The sequence below is a fragment of the Sitophilus oryzae genome, unplaced genomic scaffold, assembly GCF_002938485.1.
Source record: "Sitophilus oryzae breed Bouriz unplaced genomic scaffold, Soryzae_2.0 scaffold_1625_pilon_pilon, whole genome shotgun sequence".
Classification (NCBI taxonomy): Eukaryota; Metazoa; Arthropoda; class Insecta; order Coleoptera; family Curculionidae; genus Sitophilus; species Sitophilus oryzae.
The window spans coordinates 1,119,302-1,131,825 of NW_022146309.1; the positions used below are offsets into that span (position 1 = coordinate 1,119,302).

Genomic DNA, 12,524 nt, shown 5'->3' on the forward strand with positions numbered 1-12,524 from the left:
AGTTATTGTGTTGCAATAATAAAAATTATACTTCCTTATACAGAGTGTCTAAAATTTCATTTTAAATAATTACTAGCTTTAAACGGCAATAACTTGTTTAATTTAAATGGAACGCCCTGTATATTTTAGGAGAATCAGATGCATAATTTAATTGTCTATCAAATTGTATTATACCACTTTTTAGCTATCCCTTCAAGTTTTCGTAGAAAATGAATTTTCTTATAATTTAGACCTCATTTATCAATATACCCATGGAATATTGACAATTTAGATTGTTTTTAAAGTAACAAATGTAGAAAATGTACAGGCTAGTAATATTATCGTTTTTAGCAAAATGATAATATTACTAGCCCATTTGTATGCAAAAAGAAAACTATTTAAATCTTTATAAAAGAGTATACCATTAATTAAATATACCACCATTATTTCCGCCCAAATACTAATTAATTACATACTTAATTATGTTCGTTAATAAATTATTCTAAATAAATGTGGATTTTAATCAGAAATCAATATAATAATAAGTTATGAAAATGAAAGTCTCTGTTGTTATAAATAAGCATTTGTCAAAAAATGAAATATCATTTTTAAAGTGTTACTTTTTACCACACTGTCTAATACACATACAAAATTCAGTTTTTTTGTATTTGGAGCAATAATTATTAATCAACGCAAACAGTCAATTAATGTAGTTTGAATACTGGAATCATATTAATTGGTCCTCTTTAACAAATCTTTAAATAGTTTTTTTTATTTCTTAATGAAATAAACAAACTATATAAGATTGGACAATATTAGTGTCTGTACTCTCTAAATTTTTGGTACACCTTTAAAAATAATCTAAAATGTCAGTATTCCATGGGTATATTGATAAATGAGTTCTAAATTACAAGAAAATGCATTTTCTATGGAAACTTGAAGAGATAGGTAAAAAATGGTATAATATAATTTGATAGACCATCAAATTGTGCATCTGATTCTCATAAAATATACAGGGTGTTCCATTTAAATTAAACAAGTTATTGCCGTTTAAAGCTAGTAATTATTTAAAATGAAATTTTAGACACTCTGTATAAGGAAGTATAATTTTTATTATTGCAACACAATAAATGATCAATAAATAAACTTCAGTAAATATTTAGTATTAAAAACTTTGATACCTTTGGAGAAATGAATCCTTAAAGTTTTGATTGCAATTTCACAAAATTGAAAATATTTCTAAAACGGTAAGGTTTAAGTGTAATAAACCTTTATCAAATTTACCTTTATTTTAATCGTTGAAACTAAAAATGTAATAATATACAGGGTGTTCTATTTAAAAAAAATACAACTTTGACATTTTTTATTTATTTGGGACACTCTGTATCTTGTAAAAATATTTTTAAATTGTAGCTCTAATAGTTGTTCAACGAACCCAAAACTTACAATTTGTATAAATCTAATCGTTTAGCTACAATACTCCGTATCGTATGTGGTGAACAACCCTGTATAGTTTTTCGTCATAAATAAAAATATACATCATAAAAAAGTACAGCAACAAAATAAAAAATCCAGCCTATTGCAACTTCCAACAGACGACTTGTTATTCTCATAATGTCAAAACAGACTCTTCTTCTTTTCTTTTTTAGCAGGTAACACACTTTCACAAAAAATATCAAGAGTGCTGCATAGACAATGGCTCGTTCTTTTTTTTTAATTTTTCTTGATGGATGCATTACCAAAAGCCGAAAACGCTAGGGAATTACTCAGATTATTAGATTCCTTTTTTTATTCTATTTGATTATTGTTATTTTTGTACAGCGCATCTATGAAGTAAGCGATTGCGAATAATAGATTTAAGAAAACAAGAACAATAATACGTTTTTCATTGTGTAGTATGTAGGTATACCAGTATTTTAAAAAAAATGTCTTGTAGCAGAAAAATATCTTAGTGGATCTGCTAAACGTAAGGTAGAATCAGTTTTAGCCTTATTACGCATTTACTTGATATGATCATTTATATAATTTTACTATTAAGGAGTGGCAAATTTACGAAAAATGAAAAAGAATTTGGTATGCTCATAAAATATAAAAAAATTCGAGAACTTCTCCAATTTTGAAAATTTCTAAACAATAGTTAGTATTAATGAGAGATGTTGATGTTTAAAGAGTTTTAAAGCCTCATTTTAAGCAACATTTTTCAATACTATACAGTGTTCCGAAACTATTATGCCAATACGTAAGGATTGGTAGATCTCGCCAAAAATAAACGTTTTGAAACGGGATACTAATGGTCGGAAGTGCGTCGTTTTCAAAATAAAGGGTGTAAGACTTTAAAACACAAATCGACATTTTTTAATACCTATACAGGGTGGCCCACCGAAAACACCCGGGTTTTTTGCTTGTAAAATAAATAACTCGAAAAATGCTCGCACTTTGTTTTAAAGGTCTTTTGAGTCTTTTTATATCTATAGAGTCTCTATTGCCATTCGCATTGAATGGTACGCCACTACTTTTTAAATAAAATTAATATTATTTTTGAAATCCCCATTCAATTTACAACGAATATTTTTTATTTCTTGACTTTTTTTGTCCGACGCACCGTTTTCGCGTAAAAAATAAAACCATTTTCATGCATAACCAAATCGCAAAATGTTACCATAAATTTTAATGGCAAAATTTGCTTGAAACGGCAAATTTATTGTTTAAAAGAGATATTTAATTTGCAAAACTTCTTTCTATGAACACTAGTACGAACTAAAATGGTACAAAACATTTTCAAAACTCACATTTATAAAAACAAATACAACTAATATGGGTGAAGCCAAGATTAGCCCATTTAGCTTTAATGAGTATTGAGAATGATCTTTTGTCTTTATTAAATTTTGAAGAATTTTCTACTTTGAAAGCTCGAAAAAAGAACATTGTAAAGATGTTTTAAAAAGTATAGCATTTTTGTGTTACTGCATGTAAAAGTGATAGCCATATGAAACCACATTGGTCTCTGTAATTTAAAGGCCATGAGTGGTTTTGGATAAATTTCGGCCACCTTCATCGCCGTCCCATGCATTTAAACCGTCCTATACGAGACCAACTCAGTCTCAAGAGCATAAATACAATTTTTTATTGTGTGAGACCATTGTGGCTTCACGCAGCATATAAGTCCAAAAAAGGTGCGAGACCATGGCAAACAGGAGTTGGGGTAACTTACAGCAACTTGATCTAAGTGGCGCATAAGAGCGGACCTCTACAAAGATTAATGACATGGTGTTGGTGAAAGAAGAGTAACACTCCATATGAATAGCGGATGGACAAGAGTAATTAGAGTTACAGATACACGGGTAGTGATACGGGATATGTCGATGTTGTATCGGTAAAACCGCCATTGGTTTTAATAAGAGGTAAATCTCGTGTATGTTCTACTCTTTTGAAACATTAATTATCCCAGATTTTAGGAACATTGGAGGATTTAGTGTTTTGTTATAGATTTTTGAAAGGACTAAAAGGTTTTGAAAGCAAACAGGGGCGGCATGTTGGGTTTTGAAAGCCGTACGACATTTTGATGCGATAAGGTGTCTTAGTATCATGTTGTTTTCATTTTAATATGACAACAAAATATTTCTTACTGTTATACACCAAAAGGTTCAAGGATTATGAATTACTATTGGATTTCAATGTTGCAAAAAAATATATGGAAACATTTTACTAAAGATTCAAGAAAAGAATCTTTAGCCTTATGTAAGTATTGTGGAAAGTCTTATTCACGTGGAGGTGTAAACAAGAGATCATTTAATACCTCAAATTTGTCGAAACATCTTAAAAGATGGCATAATTTAATAACAAAATGTGGCAAGTATTTTCAAAATTTATAGATAGATAGAAATGCACGGAAAAAAAGCTAAACTGGCTTAAAGATTATTAATCTTGAACCAACGATATGCTACTTTCCCCATTCCGCAAATCTAGTTATACTTCTTTTCAAGAAAACCTTATCCTTAGAAGCTAAGAAAATGTATCTTTTATTTAAGATTTACCTAGTATTGAAATTTGAATTCGAGATAAAATCTTGTTTCTAGTACTACTTATACTTATTTGTAAATTAGCAAATTATTGCATTAAGTATAGAAATTCTTTGTGTACATGTAATAATTACTTTATTCAAGGTGTAATATCACCTACTATAAAATAAAGCCTCTCTTCTTACTTTTTAGGTTAGTTTTACTAGACGCGCCAAACTAAGTAGTTTTTGTAAATAATAAATTTTTTTGTTATCGTTTTTGCTACTGATATGTGAAAATGGAGGACCTTCTTCAGGCATGGGAGATGACGATTTGATCCCCAAAAGGTAAGTTTCAAGGTAGAAGTTTAGCAATAATCCTACAGTATTTGATGACATTGGTTGAGGTTAGTAACTCCATTTTAATATGCATGCTTTATACCCCAGTGGTGGTAAACTATATACTACTATATATGTATGTACGTTTGGAATGATTCAATTATGTTTTAACAATTTTTATTACTGTCTCTCGTTTTTAATTAGCGATGCCGCTGTCAATATCTACCTATATTGGGAAATTTGGAACAGTTTTACTGTATTTTCTTATTGAAAAGCATACGACGTAATGATGCGCACAAGGGTCTTAGCGCACGACCTTGATCGCCGCCGGCGGGGAGCGCGTCGCTGGCAGAAGGCAGAAGTCACGTATTCACAGCGCAGCCGAAAAGCCATGAAAAAAACTTAGTATTGGTAGGTGATATTTGGCTAATCTAATTTAAAAATGTATTAACTATATTCCGGGTTATTCTGGTGATATTTCAAAATTCCATACCTATTGTAAATGATGAAATTAAGGATAAATGGAAATTAAGCATTTTACCAAAACAAGAGTTTCTAACAAGATCGAACCCGAACCTCCGAAAGCATAGGGAACACGTTACCGAATTTTTGAGAAACTATATAGTTTTTCGATCCCGGTTAATATTCGTCCTAAGAAAAACTAGTTTATCCTAAAATCGGGTTTGCCCGGTAACATACATGAATATAATAGAGTTGGGACATGCTAAAAATTTTAATTTCCATTTCCAATAGGTATGGAATATTGAAATATCACCAGAATAACCCCGAATATGGTTAATACTTTTTAAATTAGATTAGCCAAACATCACCTACCAAATTATTTGCTTTTCGTAATAAGAAAATACAATAAAACTGTGTAATTTCCTAATATAAGTAGATATTGAACAGCGGCATCTCTAATTGAAAACGAGAAACGATAATAAAAATTGTTAAAACATATTTGAATCATTCCAAACGCGTACATACCTAGTTTACCACCAATGTATAAGAAATAATGCATATTAAAATAGAGTCCCCCTAACCTCAAACCAATGTCATCAAATAATGTAGGATTATTGCTAAAATTACCTTGAAATTACTTAAAGTGACTATAACTATATTTAAGAAGCAAGTGTAAAAGTAAAATAGTTCCAAATATTTGTTGTACTCATGGAAAGAATACTATCCTTAAAGAAAGTGTAAAATTTTAAGTGTATGATTGTTCTTGAATATATAAATGATTTTTTTCCGTGCGGTTACGGTCGACTAACCGGAAACAAAAACGAGATGTTTTACAGTGATGATTCTTACCAAAAATGACAATTTAGCAATTTTAAAACTTATTTAGGTGCGGAAAATTCAAAAAACTTCACTTGTTTACATAGAAAAAAATATAAATATATTTTTAAAGCAACAACATCTATAAACAACATTGTGCAATGCAGGCAACCATTTCTAAAGAGGACGTGTTTATCTTAACAGCAGTGGTCGTCAACAGAATTGTTACTGTCATTTTACGTGAGTTAGATAAAGATAGATCGATATTACAGAATCACCTGATTCGTGTTCTTGAACGTACTCCTTTAATTTCACGTGATTATCACGGATTGGCTGATTCTTCTCGGGCGCTTCTCTTTTTTAGCCATGTTGCTAATGTCAAGTTGTTACAAGAAGGTGTTTTAGAAGTTATTTCGTTTTTGTCTTTTCCTGCAAGTTTGTTTCTTTAAAATGGATATAAACAGTATCGAAGATATTCTTCAAATAACTTCCACATCAGATGAAGATTTAGTTTTGTATTTGCAGGAAATTGATTTATTAAAAAGAAATTTTCGCTGCTTGGTTCGCCAGTGTAGGAGATAGTAATATCTTACATAAAAATGCCGCAAACATTATTTTGTGTTAACAGGATCCTTTTTTGAGAAAATGAACGTTCCTGTAAGGCAGGTCTTACGACTACCTTGGACTTGGGCTTGCGATTTGAGGACAGGATGTATTGCTGAGTTATTGGGCTTGAGGAAAGAAATGGTGGTTCAACAGCATAGATACCTTAGAGATGTACTGTAGTGGGACTCTGTGCAAGATCGATTTCTACATGTCGTTTTCTATCATCGAATTCTATCATCGAAAGCGATAGTCGACTTTAAGGGCACTATGTGTTACAATCGCCTATACTTCGGGCGTTTTCGATAAAATACTATTCGATCTAAAAATATTTCGTTATTTTTTAGGGATTTTGTAGTTTACAGAGGTGATCTGTGGTTTACACTAGCTGGTTAAAAGTCAATTATCATTTTTTTCAATTTTTGACTATTTTTGATTTGATGTAAACAAAAATATACACAATACATATATTTTTTCTTTGTATTTAAGTCTTAAGATTTAATGATGTTGCCTATTAATTTGGCAAATATATTGGTAGCTGACGAAGTGGAAAGAAGAGAAAATATTCGTTTGGAAAATATTGAGCGGCGAGTAATGAGGGCTGATAGTGATCCTTTTTCAATCGAGGACACGAGGTTCAAGGAACTCTATCAAGAATAACAAAAGATATGGCCGAATATCTCTTCAATGGAATCATAGCTCATCTGCACCAAACAAATAATCCCGTATCGATACCTCCAGTGATAAAATTTTTTGGCGTACTACAATTTTATGCTACAGGCACATTCCAGAGGGTAATTGGGCGAAGTTTTGATATTTCAATATCCCAGCAAAGTATGTCCAAGGCAATAGAGGAGGTTACCACCGCGATTGTTAACACTTATTCAGAACGGTGGATATGTTTTCCAAGAACTGAGCAGCAAAAAAACCAGATTAAACTTAGATTTATGCAAACAACTCACTTCCCTGGTGTTATTGGTGCAGTGGATTGCACACACATTAGAATATTGAGGCCTGCAGCAGAGGAACACAACTACTTAAACAGAAAAGGTTTCCACTCAAAGAACATACAAATAGTGAGTTTATTTACTTTATTATAGATACATTTCTAAGTTTTAAAGTTTATACGTGCTCGTAGAAATAAATAGTATAATTTATCACTTATATTATCTTGGTAGTATTAATATTACATTATTGTATATTGACGAAACATTTCTATTTTATCAACTATTATTTTGTTTTGTTAGGTTTTTGTTTTGTTGATTACGATTTGAAAATATTAAACTTAAATGCACGTTACGCTGGAGCAACCCATGATGCATACATTTGGAGGCATTCACTTGTTAGAGATGAACTGGAATCGTGGTATCTTAGAGGTATTTTAGTTTAATGATTTTTATGAGGTAAAAACTCACTTCTTTTAGTTTCACAGGTGACAGACATTCTTGGCTGCTAGGAGACTCTGGTTATCCACTAGAACCATGGTTACTGACCCCAATAGAAAATGCTGATCCAGAAACTCCAGACGGCAGATATACAGTGGCACACGTGCAGACAAGGAATTGTGTAGAGAGGTGTATTGGTCTATATAAGGGGAGATTTATGTGTTTGTCAAGAACACTGAGGTATTCTCCTGAAAAAGTTGGAAATATTGCCAATGCCTGTGCAATTTTACATAATGTATGTGTTGTAGCTAGATTGGAGTTGGACTTAAATGTGCCCCTACCACAAGATCAACTTGGGGATGCTAGAGTTCACAATAATGATGCCAGAATAAACAGGGAAGGACATTTAACAAGAAGAAACATCATTGCAAGATATTTTACAAATTAATTTTTTAATTTTTTTTGTACATAATGTTGATTTTATATATTTAGAAAATAAAGATATTTTAGTTAGTTCTTATTATTAAGGTAATATTTTCCAGGTTTTTATTACAAAAAATAAACTTAAAAATAGGTACATCACTATTAATTGTTATGCTTACTAGCATACAAATGTACATTATCACATTTGTTACTATTATATCACAAAAGTGGTTAAGTACTAAACTTTGGCAAATTAACTGAAATAAACCTAATATACCTACAACAAATATGGCAACAAAATCTACTAAATAATAATCAACAAACTTTTGATTTTAACAAACTTAACTACATTATTATTCAACTTGCAGTTGAATAATGATTCAAATAATTGTTTGCAGTGCCAAACAAATATAGGAACAAAATAAAACTAATCTACATTGACAAGTTGATTTTTGGCAGCATTATTGGTTGAAGAATCTTGCAAATAATAATTCCTACGACTAATAGCAGCCATGAAAATTATTTGTGCTATAGAACTGTGTTTTAATGACTCTTAACAAAATTTGGTCACAAGCAAGATAATAAAACTAAAAACAGTATTAAAATAAATTTGAATTAACAACCATAAGTTATAATTTATTGCTTGGCTTTAAAACTTTCTGCAATAGCTCGAGTATTTTCCTCAATACATTTTAAGGTATTTAAAGTCTCCTCAGACAAGTCAATAAGCCTGTTGCAAACACCTTCCCGGAGTAGTTTAATCCTCCGAGATGGTTTAAATTTAACCTGTCTTTTGACAGCACTTGATGAACGTGAAGATCCACCAGAGGTCTCAGCAGTATAATCATGGTCAAGATTTGGTTCCATTGGTCTTTTCAGACCACAACTTGAGGATATCAGTTCAGAACGACCTGCAGCTTCAGGTGTCACAACAACTACGCTGGGTTCTAGAAATTGAATCACTGTTACCTTAAACAAAATATTGCGATTTAAATGTACATAAGCACACCTTTTGAAAAGCATAAAAACAAGGGTGTAATATGATATGTAGACCTTCAATACTATAGGTTTAGCCTTTCCGCATTCACTAAAATAATATATTGCAAAAATTATAGAAACTTACTTGTCCAAAGCCCATTTCGGCCACATTATCTCCTTCAACTGCCACTGTTTCCATAAGATTAAGCAGCCTATTTTCAAGTTCCGAAAGAGGCACGCATTGAGCTGGACCCCCTCCAGTTCCTTTCATTTCTTTATTTAATTTGGCTGCCTTGGACTTTCCAATCTATGAGTGCCTGTAAGTAAAATGCAGATTAAATGTTATTCACATACCTAGACTAAACTTCAACAATAATGTAGTTGTTTAAGAATTAATTATGATTTAATTAAATTAACATCACCTACTTTTCTCCAATCTTCTTTGGATTTTTCACCAAACCTTAAACTATTAAGCTGCTGGGTCACTGTCAGCCATAGTGCATGGCCTTTTGCCTTTCCTTCGGGCCCGTTAAACTTGTTAGTGATTAATTCCGGATTTCTTTCGCAAATATCGAGCAACATTGACCAATGTTCTTGTCGAACTCTCATTTTCAAGGAAGAAAAGCAAATTTAACAATGTTAACTCTCCTCGGTCCTCGGCGTCAACACAAAATAAACTGTCTGAACGTAATATGACGTAATATAAACAAAGAAACGGTCAAGGGTCAATTCATTATTCATGATAAAAGTGAGGTTAAAAAAAGCCGATTTGCAGAAAACGATACGTCTAGACACCTCATACGTTTTCAATGACAGAACCAATCGACACTAGGCGATAGCGTTTTGATCACGGAGTGCGAGTCATATAGAAATAAAACGATTAATAGAATTCTATAGAATACAGAGTCCCACTGCTGAGTTGGAAATTAATACAGCCAGATCAGAATGATTTATTTCTACTTATTTTATTGTTTTTATATGTAATTTGGTATAGGAGGGCCAGGTTTAGTGGTTCAAATTGATGAGTCAGTGTTGACCAAACGAAAATATAATAGAGGCAGATTGGTGAGAGAACAGTGGTTAATAGGCATATACAATGTTACAGTCAAAAAGGTTATATTAGGCTTATCCAAAATCGCAGAGCAGCTGCTCTGGAAGGAGTCATTCTGCAAATAGTGCGACAAGTATCGGAGATTTGGGCAGACGAGTGGAGGGTATATGGTAATGCGCAAAATTTAGGATATACCCATAGAACTGTGAACCATTCCCGTTATTTTGTTGATCCACATATTGGAACTTGCACCAATGAGGTGGAGGACCTATAAGACTGTTGGGGGTTATGTCCTCTCCTTTTATAACCGAGTAAGTTGACATGTTTATGTGGAGGCAAGTTTTTGGGAGGACAGCCTCCTAAAGAATACTTAATTTACAAATCAAATTGCAGAAAAATATTGAGGTTTTGATTAGATTGGGTTTGGGTGAGGTTTAGGCTGAAGTATATTAGGTTCGGTTAATTGGTTGAATTGGTGCAAGTTCCAGGGTGAAGATTAATAAAATGAGTAGGTGGTTAGATTAAGTCTTTCATTCTTGTTTTGTTATTATTGATTAAAATATAGAGTATAATGGTATTATATTAAGGCCTTTCATTTTTGTTTTGTTAGTGTTGTTACAGAAAATACCTGATTTCAGGCTATTTAATTAGTAATTCCACATGTTGTGGTAGCGATAGTGATATGAAGTTGATAAGAAGAGATATTATTCATTGATCTGTGTCAAAGGTTGGGAAGAGGATCATTCTTTCTTTTTAAAATCGGATATTTCCAGTAACACTATTAAATGTAGTTTTTTATTTGAAGTTAATATTAAATAATTTTTCTGTACTTCCAGTTTTTTTGTTAGACGTGGCAACATGGCGAACGTATGATACGCTGAAAGTAAATAATATGTCCTTCATAAAGGGGAAAAGTGAGGTCATATTTGTAGGTTTTTTCTATTTTTTTGTAAAAAATACTGAATAATCCGCATTTTTTTTTGTTCAAAACCACTATTTGAAAATCAAAAAATTTTTTTTCTCAAAATCGTGTTTCCGGATAGTCGACCGGTCCCGATAGAAACTATACACAAATTATTATTGTTTTAGGAACAACTAAAGGTAAATCTAAATTAGTATCAATCAGTGACAAAAATAAAAAAAATCCTAATAGTGATTGTGATGATCACGATTCTCAAGATAATCAAATGCAAGAAATAGAAACAATTCTTAATTCTGATACGTCTGATAAGTCTGATAAGTAATTAGTAATTAGTAATAATAAGTAGTAATCAACAGGGTCAACGAGACCAAGAAACTTATACATAAAGCATAAAAGCAAGACTTATTCATAAAGCTATACTAGAAATGCTTTGCCTGGAATCTCTTCCTTTTAGTTTAGTTGAGAGTAGTGGTTTCCAGAAATTCATAAAGGTTGTTTGTCCAAAATACGTAACTCCTAGTCGAACATATTTTTCTACAAAACTGCTTCCGAAGTATTACGAAATGGTAAAAAAAATACACGCAGGGAACTGTGCTTGGGCTGCTTTTATTTACAATCTACATAAATGATCTGTTATACCTCGAAACACAGGGACAAATAATAAGTTATGCAGATGATACTGTTGTCCTCTATACAGAAGACACTTGGAAAGAGTTAAAACACAAGACAGAACGAGATTTCTCAGTTGTTTTCAATACAATAGGCTTACGTTGGTATATACAATAGGTGTACTTGTGAAACACTGATGACACACATCACAAGTACATGCGAGAGGTAGCCGACGCTCTATATAGAGTATGGCACTGTAAGAAGAAGAATGCTTACATTAAATACAAAAAACACTTACTTTCTTCCATTTACAACATATGCAGATAGACTACCAGACTTTGGTTATCTTAAAATTGACAATACAGATATTATTATTCCTGAATGTGATAATGTATCTTAATTGGGAATTAAAATTGATACACATTGCCACGCCCTTTCTAATTCGAAGTTCAATAAAACACAAAGTTTACTTAATCTGAATGAGTTGCATAGAGGCCACTAGCTTTTTTATTTTAACAGCCGGGTGGTCGGGGTTCAAAGATATTAATAAAAGGACGAGCCACGAGATTATACTCTATGAACTCGGCATAAAAGATGTTACTATTAAGTAGACTTCAACACTAACGTCGAACTGTTGAGTGCAACTATCATGAACTTCAAATCTCACTATAATTATTTGAACTTAAGTGACTCTAACTTAACTCTGAGACTAGACTGTAAATAATACTACTAAAAATATTTAAGCAATTTATTAAAATATCAAAAGTTAATATTTAAAGAAATGGAAATGAATAAACGTTGAAAAGTAGAATAAAATATAAATCAAGTCAGAAATAACTAAACCTATGATGTCAAACCCCATTATCTAACTTAATACTAGATACAATCAGGGTGGTTTATACCCATAAATCAAATCTAAAATTATACAAATATCTAAACAGTCTTACTCTACTCGATGTG

At 31.7% G+C, this 12,524-nt stretch overlaps 1 protein-coding gene across 1 annotated transcript; it reads right to left on the reverse strand.

Annotated features, from left to right (window-relative positions):
- Nucleotides 1–8,623: 8,623 nt before the first annotated feature.
- On the reverse strand, nucleotides 8,624–11,005 carry LOC115880551. The gene is made up of 3 exons (XM_030897781.1): nucleotides 9,409–11,005; nucleotides 9,128–9,299; nucleotides 8,624–8,973 (listed from the first exon to the last, which is right to left on the reverse strand). The coding sequence occupies exons 2-3, from the start codon at nucleotides 9,251–9,253 to the stop codon at nucleotides 8,641–8,643; spliced, it is 459 nt and encodes a 152-aa protein (XP_030753641.1). The 5' UTR covers nucleotides 9,254–9,299; nucleotides 9,409–11,005; the 3' UTR covers nucleotides 8,624–8,640.
- Nucleotides 11,006–12,524: the final 1,519 nt, after the last annotated feature.